Genomic DNA, 27,052 nt, shown 5'->3' with positions numbered 1-27,052 from the left:
TCCGTGTGCGCGTGCACCCTTTTGCACCTCTTCTCGCACCTGTAAATGAAACTGATGCGCACTCGTAGAAGTGGCGGCAATACGTGCCTGTTACTCCATGTGCGTTCCCGGTAGTCATGTGACGTCTATTGTCCAATCAGCTTTTTTATTACTAATTATGGGCTGTTTATGTTTAGACAGTGCTTAAAAAGTGCAATCTACGTTTACATGAAGAGTTGGACGTGTTAGAGTGGTAAAGCCACATATTGGTTTGCATTATTGTTGTAATATGCACTTTAGTTTGTGTGATTTATCAGTTTAGTAAGTCTACAGTTGAAACTGAAGTAGACAAATAAACCATCTTTCATTTTAATCCATGCTTCATTTGCCTTTATCTTAACATAAGAATAGCCTATAAGGAAGAACAATTATATATATACTGAATCACGTATGGTGTATTATAATACAGATTGATTTATTAGTTGTGTTTGCTGTAAAATACATGAGAAGAAGACCTTGAAAAATAATCGCACATTTAATCGCAATCGCAATATTGAGAGAAAAAAATCGCAATTTGATTATTTTCCAAAATCGTTCAGCCCTAATAAATAATGTTATTTTTTAAAAGATATTCTTTTAAAACCCCACTCATAAACACTCTTTTCCCTTCCGACTGGATGTGTTTTGCTGTCACTCACCGTCCCGCCGTGCTGTCAGTCAGATAACAGGAAGGAAGGGCGTGCTGCTCTTCCTGCACCCTTGTTTGTTGATGGATCTTTTATCTTTTGGGAAGCATCTAGTCCTCTCTCTCCTCCCTGAGTTGGAATTCATGGGGCCTGCCCAGGAAGTATGAGGTTTCTGCTGTGTTGTTGCTGGCGGGCTGCGAACTGCTCCCCGTGGCACGACTTGTCGTGTCCTCAATGGCTTTTTAATCTAGTTGTGTGTTTGCTCACACCGCATAGGGAGCTGAGCAGACTGATGGGAATCCGTTTTGGTACGGGGCGCCTGTTTCAATGTTTTTTTCTTGCATGCGTCAAATCACTTCAATCGTTCTAAGTGGTGGGATGAAATCAAAACAAGGTGAAATTTTACAACCTTATAATCAAAACATGTAGTATGAAGTTGCAGTCACGAAAAGGTAAAGCGAGCCAAGAGTGAGACCAACCTTCCCAGCTGCCAGCCACATATCTCATATTCAGTTGAACCTCTTGTTTTTGTGTAGTTACTCTCACTACTCTGATATACACCTGAACAGCACACTTCTACTTCTTTTTTTTTTTTTTTATCATCAAAGAAATGTTCCATCTCCGCATTCATCAGCACTTCCCGGAGTGATTCCTCTCCTACCTGCATGTTTTCATCACTGGTGGTGAGCCCACTTCACAGTGATTCATTGCAGCATCCTGAAAGTGCTAGTGTTTCTGTAGGATAAATCCTAATGACTATAGTAATTTAGTGGCATGCTCGCCAGCGACAAGTTGACAAATGTTGGACAGATAAAGTTGTTGAAAAGAAAAGCAATTTGCATGTTAAAAACCCAGAATAGCCCACTGGTCTGTTCTGTCGTGGCTTTGTTTCATATCATTTGTCATGCTCGATGCAATCGCTGCACATCATCTTCTGGAACTTCAGGAGAAGTTTGAGGATTTTGAAAACAGTAAATTGGTGTCTGCCGTTAGTCTTCAGAAGTGTCACTGTTTTTCCATCAGTGTCAGAACAGTCCTGGTACATTCCTTCTTATCTGACTGTGACCCTGTGAGATCTCTCTGCTGGTCTGAATGTGCACAAACGGGTTCATTTGAAGGCCTATCTTGACTTCTGACAAGATCGACTCAGCTTCTTCCTTTTCCTCTGAGAATGTTGCCACAAACATGACACGCGGCATATGAACCAGACAACCTTGTTTTGACCTTTGAATTCAACTGTTTGTTCTCAGTGAGGTACTGCAGCCCCCCAGGGCCATGTTTTCTGTCACTTGAGTATTTTGTCATCTGTTGCTTGCCTATAGCAGGCAACATGAGCGTTGAACACGGCTGCTACTGAACAGAGTGGCAGCTGTATTGTCAAAACACTTGACAATTTGGGTGTGCTTAAATTATGGATTTGATAAAGTTCTGGCCCATCTGATCATTAATACTGTTCAATGCTGCAATTCTTGATTCTCCATGAACCTGCTCATTCCTGCTAACATTCTTTGATCTACATGTTCCCCGTCTCCCCTCCCTATGTGTCCTAGCCAAAAGTCTCCCTTACTAATCTCCAATGTTTTGAGCATGAGCTATGATATACTCATTTCCGATCCTGACCTTTTTAGTCACTCACAATGAGAACAGCATCTCCTCCAGCTCATCTTAACCGTCACTACAAATCACTTTATCGTCAGCAAACATCGTGGTCCATGGGGTGTCATTGATGGCAATGACAGGGAGCTCATGATTCATTGCAGAGAGTAATGAACATTACAAGATCCAGATGGTAAACAGAAACTCCAAAATAATCATCTATACCTGGAAGTGCATATGAAATCACATGCAGTTTTGAGTTATTTTGCTGCGCTGAAAACTGTTCTTTTGAATTCTTTGTGTTGGTGGAATGCCCTTTGATCAGGCATGTCCAAAGACCAGCCCGTGCGTCAACGTATAGTGTTCGCCAACACTGGCAGCCACAGTAGCCCAGCTACACTGAATTTTAGATGCCAATTTAGAAGTGTAAGATATACTGTCTTTTTGCAGTGACTGTGGCTCATGTTTGAAAATGAACTGATGCATATTTGACTTTTCCATGCACAGTATATTCCTCGGTAGGGATGGTGCTCCGATCGATCGGTCACGATCATGATCGGCCGATTTCAGAGTGATCGGTGAATGCCAGTCACTACCTGTCATTGCCGAGCACAACAACCGATCACGACGCGTCCGCTCCTCTCTACTTGCTGCTCACTAAGCAGCAGCATGTCTACTGTGGAGCTTCTTTCAATCTGTCATGTAAAGTTTGCAACCTGCTGCACATACACGGGAAAATGCTGTGCAGGGAAGCGTGTTAAAATTAAACATGCCATTTCAAGCGCCAGCACTCGACTGAGCAACGGAGAGTTTTCTGGCTCATGAAAGTGAGACCACTGGTTCCTCAGCAGCAGGCTGTTAGCGCAGCTGACGCTTGGCAACACCCGCCGTCCGACCGTGACATTCATAATGATAAGAAATAATTATTTATTTCACTGAGCTAGATGACCAGCCTTTCTCAGGTGTTGTTAACGCGGAGACAGAAACGGAAACGACCGGATCCGTCGCCGATTTGGAGTCAGGTGCAGCGTTCGTTAGCCACCTGAGACTTTCATAAATGCAGTGGTCTCTGTCTCGGAGTCCCTACACAGTATGTAAATACTTCACGGACATAGCACAGTCTCTAGAGATTCTCCTGCGACGTCTCACATCAAATTCAATGTTTTTCAGTCGTTCTTTTGACAGAATAGTTGCTGCATTCTGCAAGGTTTTTCTATTTGTGCCACCTTGAAGAGGTATACAAAAACATGTATGAATTAAAATGATTTAAAGTTCATTTTTTCACATCATGTACACAGAAGGTCTCATCATTGTGATCCGTATCAGTGATCGTCACTCTGGCTGATCGGTATCGGTGATCGGCCGCAAAAATCCTGATTGAAGCATCCCTATTCCTCAGACATCAAAAAAGAGGGTATTATGGTATGTTTCAGTTTGTTTGAATTTGAAACTTGGGTGTATAATCTGATGTATTGACTTGTAATTCAATGGTACATGGAAAGTTTAACTTGTTTGCTTTTAAATTACAGAGCAGAATTGATTACAGGAGCAGTCGGCGAGATCTGAAACTCCTGGTTGTTGTTCCAGACGTTGTTACTAATGATCGGTGCGCTTTATTCCTTCCAGATCAACTCCAGATCTCTTTCTGCAATTAGAGAACTAAATTCACTTCGTTCAACTTTAATGTGTTTTATGTGTTTGCCTTTTGTTGGGTATGTTAATGTGTCAGGGGTGTTTACTGGTTATTGAAGGTAATGTTAATCAGAGAAGCCTGTATAGGATTGTTTGTTGTTGTGATTTTAATGAGTGCTATCTCTTGTTGAAACCAGATTGTTTCTTCATCGATCGGCCGGTGTTGTTATTTAGCTGCCATGTGCTGCGTAAACAAATCCTTTACATGCTGTATCTCTGCATTTTATATAACGTGGAAGCTGGTTGGTTGGAAAACAATGAATGTGAAACTTCTTGAAATGACTATTTTGTCATCATATCTGTGACTTAGATGCGGTCTGTCGCCCTATGAAAATGTGTGATATATGTTGCCCAAAAAAATGTAATGGTTAACAATCCCAAGTGAGCACATGCTCTCATCACCTATAACATTAGAACCATGTGCCGATTATAGTTTTGCTGCCGTTTCTGTGCGTCTTCTGAAGCCATTGTTCTTCAAATTCAGTCGGATTCAACAGAGTGCTGAATGTGTGACACATCTGATTCGGTACAGCAAGCTGGTGCACAAGGAGGATGCACAGCAGCTTCTACAGATACTAGCACGACATCCTGGTGTCCTGGGGTCACCTTGCACTGAAAATGTGACACCTTACTTTAAGGCCAGACGACTTGAGCTTACCTGCTTTTCTACTGCTGTTTTCCATGGCAACTTCATGGAATATAATTTGCAGACTCAGGCCCTTCTAGCAGTCGGTTTCTTTTGTGTTCATTTTGCATTTCAGGATTTCTGCGACGATTTTTTGAAAACAACAATGGATATTTTTAAGCAGTAGCCGCCACGATTGTTTACATGTAGCGGAATCTCTTCATTTCACTGGTGAGAATTATGTGATGCAACTTGGATTGCCGCTGCAGATCGGTGGAGTATCCGATTTATCCCCATATATTATTTTTGTCTGATTTATTTCAAGACTCTTCTACACTTTAGTCTGAACTGAGGACAAGAAAAATCCTCGCTAAACCCGGACACAAAGACACATCTACACTGCAATACATTCTTTTTATAGGCAGGAGCGATGATACAAGTAAGACAAGATGAGCTAAATGTATGACCAGACCTCAGTATTTGCCGGACTGGATCGCTCTCATGATACATACGCATTGCGTTTGTGTGAAAGGCTGTATACCTGATGGCTGTTGAGTATAAAACAAATGAAGAGGCAGCCCTTTTTGATGGCATATTGATTCTTTAGATTCAACCTTGTGAGCAATATCGCACGTCTCGAACTCTCCCTCCAGCGTCTGCTCACAGTCGCTGCTGTTCATCAACACACTTGACAAATATGAATAAGATGAGTCGGCAGTTGGATTCAGCGACTCAAACGCGTCTCATATTTCCTGATGTGTAATCGAATCGAGGAGCGACACAACGCGGCCTCTCACCTTCTGATTGCTTCTGTTGAGTCCAACAAACAGATGATGTTTATGTTGCGACGTCCGACTCGACATAATTCATTCCGCTCATTGACTGTCAAATGTTTCAGAGTGCTGAAGCCTCATGAATATGATATGATGCACGACAATGATTCTAAATCACAAACAGGCGCACGGAAATAAATAGTGGCAAGTGCTTATGCTGCTCTTCATTTATTTTTAGTACTATGGGACTGCCAGCCTGCGCTTGTTTTCAATTCGTCTAAAATATGGAGTGTCGCATGCAAACAAAATTTGATTTCTTATCTGATTGCAGCTTTTTTTTTGCACCTCTGGGACCTTGGCTCTATATTACATGCAGCTTTTGTTCAGAGCTCAGAGCCTCAAGTGCTACTGCAATATTACTGTGTTTTGTTATATATGCTGGCATTTTTTCTCACAATCAGAACACGTTTGGCATGTTTGCGATGACTGCGCTAGTTAAGTAGGTATGTTTTAATAAAGTCTATATTTGCCGGCAATTATGTGCCGGCATGACCTTTATTTGGTTTAATTTAAATTGTCTTAGCCCAGAGTCATGCTCCAGGGTACCCCAAAAATATTAAGCGCCCTTTTTGAAACATATCGCTTAAAACCTTACATGGTCATATGAGTGGTTGCTTTAACAGTAGACGTCACGGAATTATAATTAAGTTCTGTCAAATTTTAAATGCAAATAATTTCTGACTAAGTGAGTCTGATGAAGAGCTTAAAAATGTTCTTCCTGTCAGCCATGTGGGTGTTACCTTTGCATGCCTTGAATTGTTGTTTGGCTTCATAAAACGGTAACATAATATGATCCGTTTGCCAAACGCAAACCAATGTGTATCGCTGCTTTTGCAACTCTCAACACAAAACGGCGCTCAAATAACAAGCAACATGGTGCATTTGGATTTTGATCTTCTGCTAATATTTCATCTTTTATTTCTCTTCTGCTTTAATCTCTGCGGAGGGAGCGAGCAGCGGCGCGTCGTCTCGCTTGCTCCAGGCAGTGGCTTGTTTCTTTTTGGTGTAATTTAAAAACAGCTCCTCGCTGTGTTCCTGATGTGGCGGAGATTGTGATGTAATCAAACGTTCTAACGGCAGGATGTTGACAAGTACCCTGCTTAGATGCAGTTGACGCGGCAGAGTCGCATCAGAATCATCTTGTTTAACTGAGAAAATACAATATCCTACTTATCATACAAAATTTTCAATGTTTAACTAACTGATTAAACACTTCAGATCTTTTGCATTTTAATGTTACTTTTCTTTTTTTTACATGACTCCTCTGCCTGAGCTGGATGGCACGTCAACGTACGGGCTGTTTTAATTTCGTTTCTGTGCTCATCTTTTTCCATGAAACTATTAAGTTGTGACTTCTTAGACCTTGAAATGTGGGTGCTTTGTACTGGCTGTCATTCATTCAGAAGCTTTTAGTGAATCATTAGAGAACAAGATGATGACCTCCGTGCCCAACAATGAGCAGATCAGTATCAAGAAATAGAATATGTGCTGTGACCTGACCTGCTATAATGGACCACAGAACACCACTGGGACCATTTTGGATGGTGTTTTCCACATTTTGTGTATACCAGAATATGTGTTACCTCTTGCAAGCTCTTGTGTGAGGTTGGTAAGCTGTCTTACTGGTCTGTACTTTAACCTGTAATACTCAAGTACCATGACTCCCTTTGGTGGCTACAAAATCAAGCACACTGTTGGAGTGTGTACGGAGTGAATCGTACGTGATCTTGACTAGGTTTCACTGCCTCAGTAACACATTCCTTTCAAGTAAAATAAAAGTAGTTCATTGTAGCGAGTCATTGTGACACACGTACTTAGTGAGTCTTATATAGAGATTGCTGTTACCCCATTAGGGCCATTAGTAAAGCAATTGCTCTGAAATAAGGAAAATTGATGCTTTTATTGGGATCAGTAAATGCGACTTTCACTTTCACCCGCCACTCCAGTTGCGTTAAAATATATAGCTCAGTCTGTCACTGGTGGGTCAACAATGCAGATCAGAGAGGCAGGATTGCAGCCCTTTATCTACCCTGGAAGTACAGTAAAAATGAAAAAAGATTTGAATGCTGCCGTCACTATTTTTATAAGATCCTATGGAGGTTCTAGCCAAGTGAGTTGTGATTCCCTGCTGGGCAGATCCTTAATAGGTTTCAGTCTGTAGTAATTTCTGTACTTGAAGTGAACATGAATCTGATCAGCTGAAAGCTTTTTTTCCAACCCTTAATTCCAAAACTATTGGCCCCATGAGCCCAATCATCTGCTCAGTAAGTTTTTTTTTGTTTGTCCCTCAGTAAATAGGCCACATGACCAAAACACCACATGATAATGGAGTTTTGGAGTGTGACGTAACACCGACGAGATTTACGGTTCCAGCTGGATTTACATTTAAGTGATTAGTTTCCTACGGTGGGTTTATCTCTTTGGGCTGCGATGCGAGCAAACAAATAATATCTTATTACATCACTGAGCTCAACAAAAACCCACCTACTCGATTCAGTCATATTGCCGAGGTTGGTTATGCAACATCCAAACGGATTTGCTGATTTTAATATGCAGTAGATTCAGGATTTATTGGCCAGTCTGCCACTGAAAGTGCACCTTTCAAGTGGAACTGAATGATGTCTTCATTTGACATTTATGGTCACTGTTTAACTCTATTCTATTGGGGACTAATCATAGTATATCTGTCCTATCATAGTCATGTACCATAGTAGGGGACTCGAACATGACAGTCTCAATGAATTCACATATGCAGTCTGCATCTGTTTGCTGCGTTGGTTATGCATGCCTTAGGAATGGAGCACCCCATGGAGCGAGTGAATCAGGTGCCGTCATCTGGTGAAGTGTTCCTGAAGTGGAGCGCCGGTCTTCATTTAGGATCCACGAAATGGTCGCTGGAGCTGTCGCCTTTTTACGCATCTGTCGGGTTCACTAAAAGCCTTTCATGTATTGTCTGATTCAGACGTTCCTTTTGCTGCCATGCACGCTCTTGTGGTGAAGCTGCCGACGTATTCAGATTCACTGGCTAATGCCAGTCGCCGTTGATGAAAAAAGGGACCCTTGCATAGATGAGGCGTATTATCGTGACCACTGGCTCATGGCAGCTGTCAGTGGAGGTTTTGTCCTCAACTCGTTGTCAATTGGGACCGATCTGAATGTCAGAAGATTTACTGCAGTCTTGATGTAGTGTGTCAGGGAAGGTGAAGCCTCGTCTCCCGGCGATGATTGACAGTATAGTGTTGAGACATTTAACAGCCCTGAACACGGTGTTATCAGTGCACCTGTCACTGGAGGTCGAACAACTGAAATGGATGGCGGGACAATGGGGAGCATCTCTATAATCAGGGAGGATGTTCCTGTGGCCAGGAAGCTGAGGCTCAGTAACACCCTCTGGAACGGTTATTACCATGAACTTCAAAGGAAATCGAGTGAAGTAGAGGCTATGGGTCATATTATCTTGATAAGCTTATATATTCATCTCAGCGGGGGATGAGGAGCAGCGGCTTTCATTCTGAGGCTGCTGTTCTCTGTCAATACTGGATGAAGGTGGCTATGGCTGTGAAGTCTGTGGACCGATGTAAAGGACATGGTCACGATTAGAAGCAGCCAAAATCCTCTTCTTGATGCCAGAGGAGGCCCTGGGCCAGACCCAGGGAGTGTCGCTGTTAAGCTCGGGTAAACGCAATGCCAATTATTGATGGACAAACCCTGAAAAATCTTCCTCATTCCAGTCATTGTCTCTCTCTTTTCTAGTCCGCTACCTGCTGAAGAACAACGTGAGTCCAGATCTCTGCAACGAGGACGGTCTCACAGCTCTGCACCAGGTGAGTTTTGACAACCCGCCACTAGTGCCAAACATATCAAAATGCAGAGCGCTGTAGTAAGGAGTCAAACTAGAGCTGTGGTTACTTGAAAGCATTCTTTTCGACTGAGTTGGTCAGCTTATACCTGTCCATATAGCCGTTTTCAGAAGCTGACACTGTTTTTGACCATCGTAATATTAACATGCACGCAACATAGAAGCGAGCTTGGCTTCATAAAGCCTATTTAGTTACCATGTTTAATATTTCAACTAGCAAATGTAAAATTTATTTGGACCATTGAAGTCATGTGACGATTGCAAAAAAACGGAGAGGAGTGTGTTTTACCCTCTGAGTTATTGCGAGAACTTTTCGTGAGCCTGCTCTTTTACTGGAAGTCAAAGGAGGACTAACTTTTATAAATGGCCTTCCCCCGAAACGTCTTCTAAAACTAGTGTTTTCCCTCTGCTCTGTCAAGTTCTGCACTTCACTGAGAAACAAACTCGCTGATGAAAGTACAAGAACTGAAATTTGAAGTTTATTGGACAAACATTTCTCCTGCCCCTGGTGTTTCTGCAGCGCAGCAAGATCTAATATTCACTCCTGCCGATGGAACTGAAATAATCAAACTCCTAATTTAAAATCCGCTTATTAAATGTGTCCTGGGATGAGCTCAAACATCGAGTTTCTGGTGCAGATGAGTTTTTTTTTGATGAGCTTTGCTTCATGGAGGAAACAAGTTGGTTACCGAATGTTTAGGTGGAAATTGTTCATTAAAGCTACACCACACATTATCATCAAAACTAGAGCGTGTGAAGGAATTCCTCCGATGTCTACAGTGATTCTCTCGCTCATCACTCATCTGGATTGACATTTACAACTCATCCCTCTTAATCTGGAGGGAAGCTGCATGGCTTTTGTTGACTTTCTCTTACACACAAACAGGTGTGTGGGTGGTGGAGTCAGGGAGTTTGATGGGTCTGATTTCCACGTAAAGGTCTTCTACTGTGGAGAGGTGAGAGTCTGTGTGTATTAGTGATTGCAGTCATCCGAGCAATGAATTAAAAATGGTGTCTTCACTTAGAAATCCATCATTCCACTGTGGAAGGCAAAATTAGACGGTGCTCTTATTGCATGTCTGGTGAGCTCAACTACATTTGGAGACAAAATCTGCGCTACAACTCCCATAATAGACAGCGGCAGTGTATTGTATTTTCTGTCTTTTTAGATGACCCATGATCCGTGTTACTTTTGGATTGTATGTATTTTCAATCTATTTCTTCAGTCACTGAAGAAGAAGACTGGTTGTTTATTAATAAACCAACACTTTTTGTGTTGTGTTGTCAAGTATTGTATCATATTCAGATGAACTTGCTCATAAATGAGTTGATCATGGAGATCTGAGAATTGGCCCTAGAAATAATGTTTTGGTCGTTTATAATAGTCTGAGTAACAAACAAAAACAAGCGTGATAATGAGCCAGTAATGACCAAATAACAGTCTGAGCACAGATGCATCTGACAATGGTCTTGGCTGCCATGATTTAAAGTCAGCGGACAGAGGAAGCCTGTGTTCAGTGTTTATTTCCATGTGTGTCGTTCTTCCTCTTTGGTGTGCTCTGCCTCTTTTCCCTCCGTGGCTGGCGTTCGGCCTCCTGCTGGGAGGCAGCGGGATGAAGTGTAGACGAGAAAATTGAAGTCCATCAGTCAGGCAGCGAGCCAGCGTCTTCTCAGCCGTGGGACGATGAGATCAGATTGACCTTTAAGCTGTGAATGTGTGTGTAAATTGTAATCTGCCATTTGGAGCGGTCGGCCGGCACACAGGTTTTTGAGAAGAGACGTCCGCACCGCTGGTGGTCACATTGTACTCACAGTTGTAAGCGCACACATGGGGGAGGTCAAAGGATGCCGTTGTTAACCTCTCTCTCTTTTCGGTTGTTTGCTTCAGGACAGAGGAAATATGATGTGCGATTAAAGAGTGTGAAAACACACACAGTGAAGGAAGAGGGGAGAGGAATGTGGTCGTGATGATGGTTCTGAAATGAGATGTCGAACCTATTTGGTCCACCTTTTGCCCATAGATGTGAGCTCCATCAGTGAGATTGAACATACAGTTATGAGCACACACATACAAACGTACACACACACACACACTGCTTGCGGCAGGAATGCAACCTTAATATCTGCTCCACACTCCACAAGCCTGGTCATTTAGTAACCTCCGTACATTGTTACACACTGAACTGTTATTATCCCTTAGTGCAGTGATTCTTAACCATAGGGCCGGGGCCCATGGTTGGGCTGTGAGTGGCCTCTTGAGGGCTGCTAAAAGTTTTTTTGCTTTACACCTATGGGCTGTGGGGGCCGCGAGACGCTCAGTTTAAATACGTTAGCCATGTTCTTGAAAAGAAAAAAACGATGAAGAAAGTGATGGCGCCCCCAACAATAACAACTGTCCATGAAAGCACCTGTTGAAGGCGTTTTGAAAATTAATTGGAATGTTTTATGGCGATACTTTTATTTAAACTTCACTTATGTCTTCTTTGGAGTTTAAATGAAACATATTATTTTTATTTTACGATATTTAGACATGGTTTTATTATGTATATTTTTTCGGATTTTTATTCAGTTTTTCACATGGTTTCGGTTTTATTACGTTTAAGTAAATTAAATATGGTTGTTGATCACAAATGAAATCAAGAGTGATGAATCAGTTCTATAGAATGGGCCCTGGGGCCCAATTAAAAGCGTCGACAGCAGACACTGCCACTGCACTGACCGCTTTCTTCTCTGCCTTTCGGTCTTGGGCACTCGCACAACACAGAGTTTAAAGACAAATTCACTCTTCATTGGCTGCAGATTACAGTAATGCAGGAATTTTATTTCTGGTTTTCGTGTGTTGGTGCTCCGGTAATGCTTCAATGAAGACACCAGTACTGCTGTGTCAATGTAAACACTCTGTGGACTTGAAATGCACTCCTCTCTCTCAGTCCACTCAAATCTTTAATCATTGACTCTCACTTGCATAGCTGTCTTTGTGCTCGCTGTCTGTGCGTCATATTTAAACCCAAGCTAGCCCTGGTTTGCTTAGCATTTGTTTGTTAGGCAATGTTAGAATTTGGCTCGGTGATTTGAGGCCCAGTGTCTTGTTTTAATGTTGCTTATGAGCCCGTGGGTGCAAACTGCTATTTGACTGTCATTTTCCTGGAGAGAGAAGCATTGCCAAAACGATCGCCATCGTCGCTGGATGGCTCTCATGTCTGCAGCCTCAGGTTTACTCTGCTGGCCGGGCTGCAGAATCACAACAACTGCTCTGTGTTGTCATTTTTATTTTAAGAGTAATACCTTTTCTCATTATGCATAAATATAAATGGCATCATATTAAAATAAATACATACATAATAAAAAATCAGCTTATGTTTATTTGATCGGCTGGTCATGATGATGTCATATGATCTACATTAAGTCGGGCAGCCAATCGATCGGTGCAGCCCCATAAATAAGCTTAATTGACCTTCAGAATGTTAGGATCTCTGCCAAAGTGCTGTCATTGCTTCCTGTGATCATTAATTAAAAAGTAAAAAGAATGAATCTGACTTTCAATCTAAACTGATTTAAATTTAAAAAGGGAATTCTCACGGCAAACTGGATTTAGTGAAACAAATCTCATGCTATTCAATCATAAAATTTGCACGTCCAATGACTGAATAAAATCCCTCTAGCAAGACAATATTGCACCCACCAGTGGAGGAACAGAAAGATAGTCATATTTCACTGTCAACTTCTGGCTGCTCCCTTCTGGGCTTCACTGCTGAGAACAAGCTGAGTTTCAGTCATTTAGACTTCAGCTGACAGCAGACGGGTTTCTCCAAGGGAATTCTTGTTTCCTGCTTTGTCTGAATCGTTCAGTGGCACATGTCAGTGTGATGCAGAAACTGCAGCCACAACGTGCGGATATTTTTGTCACTCAAAGGTCATCGGTGCCAGCAGTTGCTCCAGGATTCACCTCATGTTGTCCCAAATTTGGCGACTCACCACATGGTACACAGATTTTTGTTTTTGCTTGGGGTCATCAAGTGGGCACCGAGGGCGACCCTGACTTGTGTGTGCAAACATCAAGGGGTTCGCAAATGTTTATTGTCTTTCTCTCACAAAGATTGGTCTCATGACTCCATTTCACACATCATCATATGTGAAATATATGAGCTACATAAGAAAATCTCCATTGTCTCCTGTTGATAATTTCTGTTAACTTATAGAAATAGATGAAATAGATGAGTGCTCTCCTTACAAGAAACATTGTTGCAGTTATGTTAACAGTAGTGTTTCTAAACTACCTGGTGTGGCGATCTCACAACCTTGGATATAGAATATTCATGCAGTGACTTTTGGACTTGACGTGGTTCTTGATGTGTGTGGCGCCGAGGGCGAGTGTCTGAGTGACTTCTTCAGCTCCTCATTACTTCTGCCTTTAAGTGACAGATCCTCTCACTCTGAGGCTCCAGTGATGAATCTAAAATTTATGTTGCTTCTCTTTTAATGATGAAAACCAAGTCTCAGTCAATTTGCTTTTAAGCTTCGCCTCCATAAATCACGGACGGCTTATAGAAGAAAGATGACCAATGTAAAGCCACTATAAAATAATGTAGTATGAGATAAATATGTATTCTGTGGATTTAGAGATTTAAATCTGTATGGCGCGTCAGAAAGATGGTTTAGCGACGTCTTTTACTGCACAACTCATCGCAATTCTACGTGCTTCTTCTTCATGCTTGCTCTTTTTGACACATCTTCATGCTTCTTTTTTGCACTTTTTGACACTTCTGTGCGCTTCTTCTTGCTTCTGCTCCATGCAAGCTGGACATTTCTAATGCTGCGGTTGCATAGCCTATATAAGGTCACACTGGCTCCTGCTCTCCTCCTGTGATGCAAATTTGTAGGGTTCGGGCAGCGAATGGAAAGTTTTACGGACTTTATTACAGGCAACATTACAAAAATTCTGTCAGTTTTATAAGCAGACTATAAAAAATTACGCTTCTTTTTTCTTGACTTTAATCTGTGGTTATGAGAATTAAATTAAAATCTTTCTTATCTCTCTCCCTGTGCCTGATGTGGAGCTCTGTGGTTAACTATTAGATGCCAACAATCCACAAACTATTTTAGGGTTGTTGTAGCATCCACTGTGACCTCTGTGTGTTATGTGGAAATGTTTTCTATGCGGCCTGTTGGTTTCCAAGCTTCTCAGTTTTTTGAGGTTCTTAAAGGCCTCAGGGAGAGAAATATCAAGTCTCTCTTTTTTTTAAATTAATTTGTTATATTTGCATTATGGTGGTCAATAATAATTATCAACATACTGTAGGTCCCAAACAAATTGCAAATATATCATTTTAAAATCTATAATCTGAAGTCTTTTAAAAATTACCCCTCAAAATGTCTGAATTTCATATATATTTGGGTTAACTTGAGAAAAAGACACAGCACTCATGACCAGTGTTCTCCATCATTTCCTCTTGGTTGGATACAGTTTCAAAGCGATTTTCTGAAATTGTGTTTTATTGACCTGCTGAGATGCCATTGTCCTCAGAGAGGTCTGGAGTCACTGAACATGAGCCCTTCAAAACCACCACTGAATCATCGACAGACAACTCCAACAATTGCAGTCACTGACCCGCGCGTCCGGTTAAATGACTTCCAAAAGTGAGAAGCTCTGTCTCCTTTATCCAGACTCTCATCCATCTTAGGCCCGATCCCAACTTGTCTTATGTGATTAGTCTCATGGGCTTTCGCTCTGACCACCTTTAATCTGAGGATCTCATCGTCTCACTCACACCTTCATCTGGACTTTATCTGACCTGAGTCTCACGTCAGCATCACATCTTTGTCGGTTTACCAACAACACTGCTGCTCCTGCGAACTTCTTCCTCTGAGTTATGAGGAGGAGGAGATTGGCATCAGTGAGAAACAGACAAGTGTGACGACTCTCAGTGGACGATGCTTGAGTTTTTGTTTTGTAGTTTCCTAGACGAATGTTCCCATAATGTCCACGGTTTTATTTAGGGATGTCCTGAAACCATTACCAGCATCGGTCCTCGCTCCGATACTGGCCTATTTTGCTGTACTCAAAATGAAATGACAGCACACGATAACTACTACAGTTTTCCTTCACTATATTCCGCAAATTTACTGCATCAAAGTTTTTTACAGGGCTGTCAGCTCTCACGTAGATGAGGGGGGTTGCAGGTATGTATGGTCAACAGATGCGTGACATAGTGGCAGACCTCCAGGCCGCTTCAAATTCGAAAATGTTTTTTATGGCGCTCCACACCCACAACCGGGTTTTCATGATGCTAGCACAGTAGATAACTCTTAACTCATGGAGAGGCGTTATAAGGTCCCTTAAACAAATCTCCATACTTAATATATCTGGAGTGAACCATTTAGGAAAGGCCACATGTGAGACTATTGAACCGCCTTGCTTGACCTCCCAGACACACTGAACCAGAAACCACAATCCTCAGCCCACAGAAACATCTCGGCACGACTGTCGTTGTTTTCCAGCCAGATGGAAACAACCCGGTTCTTTGTGAGCGCCACAGTGTCAACAGTTTTTATGAAAGCCGCATTATTTTCCGACCTGTCGCATTGTGCTGCTGCCACGCAAGAGAGTTTTGAGGAGGAGGAGGGAGAAGTGAAGCAGGTGTCTGGATAGTTTATGACTGGAAAGAAGGCGAAGACATTAGTGTGTCATACATGTGGGTTCAGAACATTTTGTTGTGTAGGTTGTTTTCTTTGATTGCGCTTGTTCATCTGTCATTTCACCGCCAAGTGGTAAAAGAAGTCGGCTAATCTGTCGGTGAGACGGATGTTTCTGGCAGTTATCTGCTGTTTTTTTGTGTATTTTTCTCGTCATTCTGGTGCTTGTTTTCCCCGAATCATGCGATCGAAACGTACCTTCAATCTCTCCTGGCATCAGCGTGTAATGAGCTGTGTGATTTCTGGAAGGAAGATGTGACTCAGTGTCAGTTTATCTTTAGATGCTCATCAACCGTCGGTTTGACTGAGTTGACACGAGAGGCTGCAGACACTTCCTGTCTGTTACTCTCTGAGTATTTGACTGAAAAACAGTTGGGCCACAAATCAATCACTCTGCAGCGCTGCAGCTCTGAATTAACCTGTTCAGTTGAGGTCTCAGAGGAACACTGGTCCCGCTTGTTTTTGTGACACATAACCAGGATTGGTACACTTGAGAACGGTTCATTGTTACAGTTTAAGGTACATTGTTTAAAATGTAATTCTAGCTTCAGTATTTCAGCGACTATATTTGAGCAATGTGGGTAACTGTCCTTTATTTGTCCGACAATGCTTGCTTTTCGAATGGGTATTCCATATATTCCATATATTAACCATTTTCAAAATGTTTAACCCGGCAGTGTTCATGTCACACACACCACTTCTCCTAATTCAACACACTGATTAACATCACATCTTAAAGATAATATAATAATATCCTACACAGTCAGAAAAAAATCTCAGTTGATGTACAGCTAAAAAACAGCCGAAACTTTTTTTTGTGAAGAACATTGGAGGCAACAGAGCTGAATCAGTTGCTTGTGGGACATCTAGTGCTCTGACAATGACTTGTATAAAGCTAAGACTCGTGACTTGTTAGAGTTGTTCTTTAAACTTCAAGCTTTAGAATGCATTTCCATGCGACGTTGGTGGTAGGTTGGTAGGTAAACAATTGTATTTTATATTTTGTGTAAAATATTTTTAAAGGTTATTAAAGGATCAGATGTAGCATATTCAAATTGTTATGGTTAAGGTTAATATTTTCATGACTATCTCATTAGAGTCACCCATTTTTCGCATGCATGCAACACAATTGAGTTTATCTTGTTAGTAAATTACATAACGCTGTTGAGGAGTCCTGAGATATTATGCAGCTACATAATAAAATGGGATAGGAAAAGATTGTGTCTGAAATGGGCGTTGTGTGGAGGGTGTTAGTGAGCACTAGCTGCTGCTTCACCATATTAAGAAATGCCATTTGAGGTGATGCAGGTGTCCTGTGAGTATGCCACCTAGATAAACCCGTGAAAGCTAAAACTGAATTGTCAGTTTTAAAATTGTGTTAAAACACAGAAGTTCAATTTACTTTACTTGTGAGATGTGCATCTGGAAATAACTGTCAGTGTATTTATTTTGTTTGGAAAAGAGCAAAAGTATGTCTTATTATGAATTTGTATCTACTGTACATTTACAGTCAACACATCAACAGTGGCGCACCAAAATATCTTGTGGATGACCTTGTGAGAGACAGGCATATGAGTCATACAAGCATCTACAAAGAGATCTAGTTGTGTGTGAAATGGGTCTTTATTCATCATGAGTCAGACTTGGAAAAAGGTTTTAGAATCCACCTGGTGTCACTGAGTGTGACTTTCTCTGTTGCTTTGTGTTTTCTCCCTGTATTTTTGTTTATTTTCGTGGAGTGAAAAAAGCACTTTGTTTTTAGTTAAATGTTTGTCCTCAGTGTACAAAAAGGCCTGTAATTAAAACAGAATATTCATTAGACTCATCGGCTTCTTCTGTTTTAAGGTTTATCTTTCAGAGCACCAGGTTCATGTCGTATCAGCACATAGCCATCAGGTCTTGTATGTGCCCAGTAATTTCATTTCCTCTTCCTCTATGTGTTAATATCACAACCCACACACAATCTCTGCACCTTTGTGTGAGCGGCCTTGGCACTTGATGCTTGATGACTTCAGGGAGTGAAGGCTCTTTTAGAGAACCAGGTTTCGAGGCTGCTGCGTGACATGTTTTTCCTCAGCATGTCGCAGACAAAAATGAACTAAAAAAAAAAAATTTGGCTTAATCCTGATGCAGAAGGCTGGTGGTCATAATGATTTGTCTTCATATTTGTCAGTGGCTGAATGTTCCAACTCTACGACTCTTGTCTTTTCCCTTGCTTGCATGAGTCCTCTCCCTCACTTCAGTCAGCTTGGAAAAAAGACTCACCTATCACACTGGTCCCATGAAGGAATTCTTATTTCATTGTTTTCACTTTTTCCCCCGACTGGTCTCTCTTGACAATCCCCAAAGAGCTGCGTCGGTTTTATACATGTGTTTATACATCTCAGTCCTGTGTATCTTCAGTGAGGTTTACAGCAGGCTCCACCTGTCACGCAACATGATCATACTTGGCCTATGACATATTTCATAATGTGGGTAATTAATGAGTGGCTGGTGAGTAGCGCTCACACAAAGCCCATAATGCACTGCCACTGCTAGAATTCTTACTGGTTTTAAGAGGATTTGTATCACACTTGCTTGTAAATATGTCACATTAGATTCCACAGATTTTACATTTTTATAAGTTGAACTGTTGCAGTGCACTGTGGGATTTCAGGACTGGCTGTAGCCCACAGACCTCGGGTTTGGTGCGTCTGATAAAAAAAAAAAGTTGAATGTACAAGTTTGATTTAACCTCATTGAAAAAGCACCGACTGCTTGCCTCCTCTCAGAAGCAGCCCTGGAGCTAAACAAAGTTGAGCAGCTAAAGTGAATTTGCTGGCCGTTTGATTCTTTGTTTGTCTCCGAATTCTTCTCCCGCAATGATTAAACTGCTGAGGCCACCGAGCGCGCTGGCTCTCTGCTAATTGGTCTTCAGAATAACTCTTTGTAGGAGATGGACTGCTCAAAGGCGCTGTGCCTGTTGTTCAGAAACTCACCTCTGTCAGTCTGACCATGACGTTTAATGAGTCTTAAATTGTCCTTGTGCCACCAGCAGGTGTTTGCGTGCGATAGCGGGAGAAAAAAAAAGCCGAATGCTCTTTAGGGATTATTTCTCAGTTATGGCCTCAAACAGATGAACTCTGGTCCTGGTGTCTGTTGTAGAGGAATGTGCACTGAAACTGGGAGTGACGCTTGTATGTAAGTGTGAATCAGAAATGCAGAATTAAGATGAGGATTATCTCCGTGTAACTCCTCCTCTCTCATCTGACCCCAGTGCTGCATTGATAACTACGAGGAGATGGTGAAGATCCTGCTGGACCGAGGGGCTAGTGTCAACGCTCAGGACAATGAGCTCTGGACGCCGCTGCACGCCGCCGCCACCTGTGGCCACGCAGGACTGGTTAAGATCCTCATTGCACAGTAAGACAGACCCCACTCGAAGGGCAACGGAAATCATGTCTAACCAGCGAAGGAACTTTTCAGAGGGACAGAGGCCGGAGAGACGTGACGGGCTTAGTGGATAGTCTTTACCACCCCTTTTTGCTGATGAGGATGCAGCCTAAATCATTTTGGGTCCAGATGCAGATTAATGTGGCACCTGAATCAGCAGATGTCTTGGCAAAAGCTCTTGGCAGCGGAGGAAACACCAAACTCAATTAATCCATGCTGCAGTTCAGCTGAACTGTGCTCCCAGACGTTTAATGTTGCCCTGGTTACAGGAAGGATGGAGGGTTTCCAAGCCACCCTTCCATTCAAATGCCCATTCTCTGTCCATCTTTGCCCAGCCCTTACTCATACTTCCCTTCTCCACCCTGGCCATATACTTTCTTTACTTCCAGATGTTACAACCTTCCATAGCATTGTTCTCCTCCTCCATCTATTGATCCATCAAGCAATCCATTAGCACTGCTCATCCATCCTCCCTTAAAGAATTATCTTTCCTAAACTTCCATCATCTTGTCTGTTCCATCTCTGTTCTATCCACACAACTATCATCCGCTTTTTGTTAGGTCATTCTCATCCATCTATCATTCACTGTATTATTCCGTCCTTTATTTCTTCTACCACAGGCCATCTTGACATTCCTTCATTTTCCTGTTTGATCCTTCCATTCTTTTTTATGTTGTCTAATTCAACCGTAAGTGATTTCCTCTAATCCCTTTATTCATCCGCCATTTCACTCATTCAGCTCCATAACTTGGATGCTCCAGCTCATCACTTTATCCATCTGTTGCCCAGTCGCCCTATATCCAGTCACAAACCCATTCCATCCGCCCTCTGTCCCAGAGGAGGACGCAAGTTTCCCATGAGGCAAACCTGTGTCCCGATGATGTGATGAAGATGACGTCATCCTGTCTGTGGAGCCCAAGTTTGAAACAAAACTCCCAGAACTCCAAAGTTCATGCAGCACATGCTAGACAAGCTTTAATTCCTGCAGGAAATGGAGATTAATCTGCTGCATCTATTAAATAAAAAAAGCCCATAAACAGATTTAGCAAAGCAGTTCGGGGTGTTTACACCCTTGTTTACTGCTGCCTGAGCTCATTTGAGGATCAATTAACGCTTTTATGAAACAACCTCCGCATGCTTGCCGCTGCCTCCTGGTGACAAACAACCCGTCATGAGGACGTCTCAATCCGGGATTAAATGTTAATCAATGATGCGATGTATGACTGGTTCGGCATTCCCATTACAACCCAGTGAATTATTCATCTCCTCCCTCAGCGGCGCCAATCTTCTGGCGGTCAACTCGGATGGCAACATGCCGTATGACCTGTGTGAGGACGACCCGACGCTGGACATCATCGAGTCCGCCATGGCCAACAGAGGTAGGGGATGAATCTTTAATGGGTACATTTCATTTAATATTCACCCTGCCATGGGAAGGTTGTGGAATTTAAGGGCTTGTTTCGGTGAGAGCCTCTCAAGGTGATGAATCTTCCACAACTTTTTCTGTTGCCCTCTTAGATTCAAGAAGGCTGCTTATTTGCATAATTGATCATCAACTTCTCCCCGGCTACTCACTTTTTATTATGAGAGTACAGAGCTAAAAAGATGCTCTGAACGAGTGGCTCCTCCTTATAGAGTCGTGGTTGGTCCTGAAGCCTCAGAGAAAGGAGGTTGTAGGTTCAATTCCAGCTTAATAAGTCCCTTTTTTGTGCATGTGTGTGCTGCGTCCTTGCATGGGTTTCCTGCTGGCACTTTTCTGAACAGGGTGTCTCACACCTCTTGCACCAAGTAGCTGGGATTAGCTCTGTCCACAGTGCTGATGAATGACTGAATGAGTAGCGAGATGCTACCAACCTTGTGTGTTTGTATATATTTGGCCCTTGTGCCAAACTGTGAGTAACTACAGCACGCGCTGTGACACACAAAGGGGTCAGACGTCTCCATTTAAACTTCCAAACGCGTTTTGTTTTGGTGACGGCCAAACGGGAGAGATACAAACACAATCATATTTTCAGCTTGTCCTCTGTCAATCTGGGGAAGGTGACTTCTGTAAAACACTGAATCCCTGAGGCTTTACGGTCAACAGAAAAACGTTGTGTAACAGCATTATTTACAGGACAGAACTTCTGTGGAGAAAAAAAAAAAGAGTGGTGCAGATGTGAGAGTTTGTCCTCAAAGTGATAATATTGGAAATCTGTCCGAGCCAGCGACCGGGTGTTTAATGAGGGGAGCGAGCGAGCGAGCTCGACGGCAAGCTGCGTCCGGCACTACAGCGAGAGGTGAGAAGAATGAATATGAGGCCGATCAAAGGGGGCGCCGAGGCGCTAATTGCGCTGGTAATGTTCCCAGCACTGTTGTGCTGGAGAACTCTCCAGAGATGCTGCGGGGATGAAACACAAAGCAGTGAGGGATCCAGAGAACAGCCAGTTTCCAGAATTATGAGCAGCAGCAGCAGTCGAATCTGCAGAAGTCGCTGCGATATCGTCAATAAACGACTGTGATAATCGCTCATTAACGAAAAGCCCTGTGGTTGTGATCACACAACATTAGTCTGCTCATAAAATGATCATTTTCATACAAAGATATTTAAGATTCAGCATCTCCTGATTTAATTGGACACATAAATCTTTAACACTGTGGTGACAAATATGTTAGGCAGGGATGACAAACGCTCACACAATAACGTTAAACTTACTTTGCACGAGAAGCTGAATAGCTAAAGTCAGTCTATAGCAGAAAATTGAAACTGAAAGTTTACTTTCCAATTCCATTACTGAACTTAGATTTATGCCAACCGTAGGTATTTAAATCTCTTGCCGTCCACATAAACAGAACTGGTAGACTACTGTTGTCCCCTGAGCTGTGAGTTTGACACCTTTGTTTTAAACTTAGTCCCAGAAAGTGAACTCAGTCCGACAGGATTAACATTTTAATTTAAACTTTTATGACAAGAAAGGCGTTGCAGTGTGTTATGAGGCTTGTGTCAAGCCTGTGTTTGAGGGTGTGTTATGGAAATCTAGAGTTAAAAGGAAAATGTGATTGTGGTGCCTAAACACAATAATTCCTTCCTCTTGTTTAATTTGTTATGTGAAAAATCCCACATTAAGTCCACGCCTCCAGTTCTGGGTTGAATTCTGTGAAAAAGACTCGCGGGAATGACATTTACCGCGGAGGCAGCAACGGAAAAACAAATGTTGTCTGGCGCATAATGCAAAAATGGCTTTGCCGAGGAGAATTTGCAATGAAATCATATTCCATTTTCTCTCGGCTTCTGCATTACCGACAGACGTCAGCGTACACGCGGGGTCTGTAATGGTGTGTTTTGGGCCGAGAGCGCAGCGGTCGTCATTTTCAACAATTCTGCTTCGAATTTGAGCTCGGGGTTCTACGGGAACACGAGTGGCGGCCGTGGGGTCCATGTGCTATGAAGTCACCCACTGCAAGGCATGAAGAGAAGAGAAGGAAATAGTTTGAGAGTGTTAGTTTTATTGTTACAAAACCTCAGTTGTTTTTGTGGCTTTCACACATTATGTCTGTGAAAGTCTGAAACCTCAGGGAAGCATGTGACCTGACGCTGGTTTCTTCCAGATTCTGATTCTGTTTTTGAAGAATCGATTCCGTTTATTGAGTCACACACTCAGCCACTAAGTATAGTATAGAAGAGAACGATTGATTCAGTGAGAAGAGATTATTCAGGAGAGTTGAGCTTAAGTTCTCATTAACTTTTCAAAAAACAAGTTGGAGAACTTCTTTAGCTTTTTCTCTTAAAACTTAGTTTCAGCGATGATCTGATATTTACCAGGAGGAACTCAAAGTCTACCTCCCCGTCAGCGATTCCTCCTGTGCAGTCGTGACCCAGATCTTCTTCGCTTGTGCTCCAGGGCAGAACGTTTTCAACATCTTTGCGCTTCCTTGACAGGCATCACTCAGGAGATGATCAACGAGACGCGAGCGTCCACAGAGAGGAAGATGATGGGAGATATTCAGGAGCTACTGAGACGAGGGGACGAAGTCAACCAGCAGGACTCGCTGGGGGCGACGCTGGTGAGCACTTCTCCGCATCAATATTCAGGTCTCTCAAGTGTGTTGCTGAGAAGTGAGTGGATGCATTGGCCGAGTGAGATCTCAAGAGTAAATATCAGCAAAGGTGAAGTGATGAAGACTTCAAAGCTGTAAAGTGTTTCAGGCTGTTGCAGAGAATTTTCGCTGTCAAAGAGTTTCTGACTTTCAGTTTGACTTGTACGTTTAATGTGATGTAAATACTACACACGGGCAATGTTCCCTCTAAGCTGCACGCGTGTGCAATTGCGCAACAGAAATTAATCCTGAATTGAATATAAATTACTGCAATTTCCAGACTACATGGCTTCTTGCTGTCCAGACATAAAGCCTTATGACATTAGACTAATAAAATGAAGCGCTCACAGTGCTGTTCGACTATGTGTATCCTTAACCGGCAGTTTCTTTCCTCCGGTGCAGTGGTGCTTAAGACCTTCCACCGAGTGACACACCGCTATATACACAATAGGACGAACAGTAACTAGAAGACCCCACTATTAGAAGTGAACTATTGGAGCTCTGCTGCACTTCTGTTGAGTTGGGATGGTTTGTGTGTGGAAGAGTTGGTCCACCGTAGCAGAGTAAAGTGGGAAAGACTTCTGAGCAGAGTCTGACTCTCTACTCTGGTGAAGAGATGTGAGAACAGGCTCACAGATGAGTGGCGTGTCTCTGTTCTGAAGTCTAAATCTGGAATTCTTGTTATCGGCTGATTCAACTGAATCAAGTCATATCGCGTAAGAACAAACCCACGTGTCACAGTCAAAGCACCTCTGTTCCTCCGCTGGGAATCAAAATAAGAGAGACGCAACTAAAGGTAAACCAATTGCGTAATCTCGCTGTAATCCCTCGAGAGTCGGCCACAATCTCAGCGTTCCATGTTTTTAATCTGAAGCTGCACCTGTTTGCCGTTTTTCCACGCCGCCAAAGCAGCGACGCTCTAAGACCCGGAATTATGGCGACATTATAGAGTTTGCGTTTCGATGGAGTCTCTGCATGAGAGATTTAATCTCAGTGGGAAACAGCGACAGACTCTCAGGATGAAAACAGCCGAGGGGACGTGATAGTAGCCCGGAATAACCTCGCTGAGCTGTGAAGTCTGAGCGCACAAGCGTCTGTTCCGCCTTCACTTCTTGCTTCTGATGAAATTTTTTGATACTTTCCTTTGAATACACTCAGTGTTTTATTCTGAAACAGAGATCAACAGTTATATCTCGGTAAGGCTGCGAGTCCCACTAGTGGGAAAATATAGTTTTACGCATTAAAAGTTCCATGACGAGCATAACTCCTGTTTTGTTTTTTATTCACTTGTTTACCTGTTTTGAGGGAAAATGATAAATCGCACATCTATTTCTGTTTAAATCAAAAGTCTCGTGGTTTTTTTTTCGAGGACTCCTGAGGACTCAATGTAGCATTTACCTGAAAAAAGATGAAACAAATAAAGTGTAAAAAAGAGAGAAATGAAGGTGAAGACGAGGCATAGAGCAAAAAAAGAAGTATTGGACGTTTAGCGCATAATTTTATTATTTACTTATGTTTCGAAGGCTGTGGGGTGGAGGGAGTTTGAGAGAAAAGGTTTCTTTATTTTTTTCCAGTTTTTTTTTTTACATGCAGCACCATATCCTGGAAATGTAATTGCATCTAACCTCAATAATTAATGATTAAAATTTATGAAGTATTTGTGTTGTTGGCCAAGACTTTTGATGTCATTTACCGTGTAAATCCTTCTAGGCCAGGATTGTTCCCTGATAGTACCTCTGGCTATGTTCCAGACAGGAGGGAGGGAGGAAAAGTGAAATTCTGCAATGTTATGTAACATCTGTCATTGAGGAATTCAACCCACTCCAAACTGTTTCCACCCAGTTAGACATTTCTAACCTTTAGTAGCGAAACCCTCTTGCCCCCTCATTGTTCCCCTAGTTTTTTTCACTCCATAAATTCTTTGGCCAGACAATGCTATCTGTTTAGCCATCGACTTACTGTCTGTCATCATTGACCACTAATGCTCAAGTCCCATCATGCACTGCAACACTTGAAGCTCTTTGAGGTAAAATCAATTTGTATTGCTGATGAAACACGCTGCGTGTGAAATCCAATAGGTCTGGGCCAGAACACTCTTGAGTTATTGGCCTTTACAGCTGCTATTTCTGTGTTAATATTCCTGCAGGAATATCACATTCCACAACAAACGGTCAGAGCAACAACCGCTTCTCCTCAATGTGAGCTCATTTATGCGCTTTAACAAGAGACTGTAGGCAATATTCCTCCTGGTCTATAAATATATGCTGAAGTCATCACATGAACGTGCACTTTGTTGCGTTTAGGGTGAATCCTGCACAGACGGAGATAGCACAACGTCCCGCTCCGATATCAGGGTTCAGCCGTGTACGCGCCTCGCACCGTGCCAAGATGTATCTCAGCACAGTTTTAGCAAATGAATCTTGCAACAGCAGGAGGTCGATGTTGTTCATTGAATTCTCCTTGATTTTTAAATTCCCGTGGTCAGTCACACATTGCCGTTTGGCGGCTAGGTTGTACGATGCTTATCTTCATACTGTCCATTAGAAGTGAGGGCAGCTGGAGTGTGTGCCAAGGGAAGTTGGCAGCCTCTGCTTGTGTGGGGCTGAAAATGTTTAGTCAACAGCGGGAGGAAATTCTGGAGCTGGTCAGTTCTGTGTCATCAGTTTCTGCTCAGCTGAGTTACCAGAGCGCTCGCGAACAAAACCTCTTGGAGGGTTTGGCCACGCAGAAGATTTCTCTCCGCCGTGGTCATCACTGGTCTGTGACTCTGCCTGCAGCTCCACATCGCGGCGGCGAACGGCTACGTCCAGGCGGCGGAGCTGCTGCTGGAGGGCGGTGCGCGCATGGACCTGAGGGACTCTGACGGATGGCAGCCTCTGCACGCTGCAGCCTGCTGGGGTCAGGTGAGGATCAGGCCACACGCGCCGGAGCAAAGGAACCAGTTGTGATGCTGCAGACTGATCTGCCGCCACTGCTGATGTTGCAGATGCACGTTGCTGAGCTGCTTGTGTCTCATGGAGCGAGTCTAAACGCCAAGACCTTCCTGGAGGAGACCCCCATCGGTAACGTTGCGCCACACAGCAGCATGCATCACTACATCACCTCTGTAGCTGGTGTCAAACTCAGAGGCCGAAATATCCCACCATTTCACACCTGAATAACCCTTTCTTCATGGCCCATCTTTTTTTCTTTTTTAACTAGTGACTTTGTTGTGTAAACTTGTACTCACTTCTCAGATATTGCGGTACGAACAAGACATTACTGTCAAGACATTACTGTCCATGAACTGTGACAGGAAATATGAGTCTGACCATGAATTTATGTTTTACACGTTGAAGCACCACAGTCGCGCGACAAGCATTTAAGCAAGTCAAGCTGCAAATGTAGAGCCTGATGTAGTGACTACTTTACACTAACAGGTGGTGGACACCTGTAACTTCAATCTGAGAAACAGCTGTGGGTGTCCTTCTGTTAGATTTTTGGAGTTTGACAACTACCCTGCGATCGAGGAGATGAGGGAGGCAGGAGTTATGTAGCAGGAGCATATCTAAAACGAAGAGAGTGAATTAGACTGACTCAG

At 42.7% G+C, this 27,052-nt stretch overlaps 1 protein-coding gene across 5 annotated transcripts in view; it reads left to right on the top strand.

Moving 5' to 3' along the window:
- ppp1r16b (protein phosphatase 1, regulatory subunit 16B) overlaps nucleotides 1-27,052 on the top strand; it is an 80,146-nt gene that overhangs the window by 49,374 nt on the left and 3,720 nt on the right. For all 5 annotated transcript variants that reach the window (XM_053866971.1, XM_053866974.1, XM_053866972.1 and 2 more), the window contains 6 exons: nucleotides 9,165-9,235; nucleotides 19,220-19,365; nucleotides 20,671-20,774; nucleotides 23,315-23,439; nucleotides 26,250-26,375; nucleotides 26,459-26,534. In XM_053866971.1, the coding sequence (XP_053722946.1) occupies nucleotides 9,165-9,235; nucleotides 19,220-19,365; nucleotides 20,671-20,774; nucleotides 23,315-23,439; nucleotides 26,250-26,375; nucleotides 26,459-26,534 (648 nt within the window). The remainder of the gene's footprint in view (nucleotides 1-9,164; nucleotides 9,236-19,219; nucleotides 19,366-20,670; nucleotides 20,775-23,314; nucleotides 23,440-26,249; nucleotides 26,376-26,458; nucleotides 26,535-27,052) is intronic.

Source organism: Synchiropus splendidus, chromosome 6 (assembly GCF_027744825.2).
Source record: "Synchiropus splendidus isolate RoL2022-P1 chromosome 6, RoL_Sspl_1.0, whole genome shotgun sequence".
Classification (NCBI taxonomy): Eukaryota; Metazoa; Chordata; class Actinopteri; order Syngnathiformes; family Callionymidae; genus Synchiropus; species Synchiropus splendidus.
This window is presented reverse-complemented; position numbering and strand designations above follow the sequence as displayed.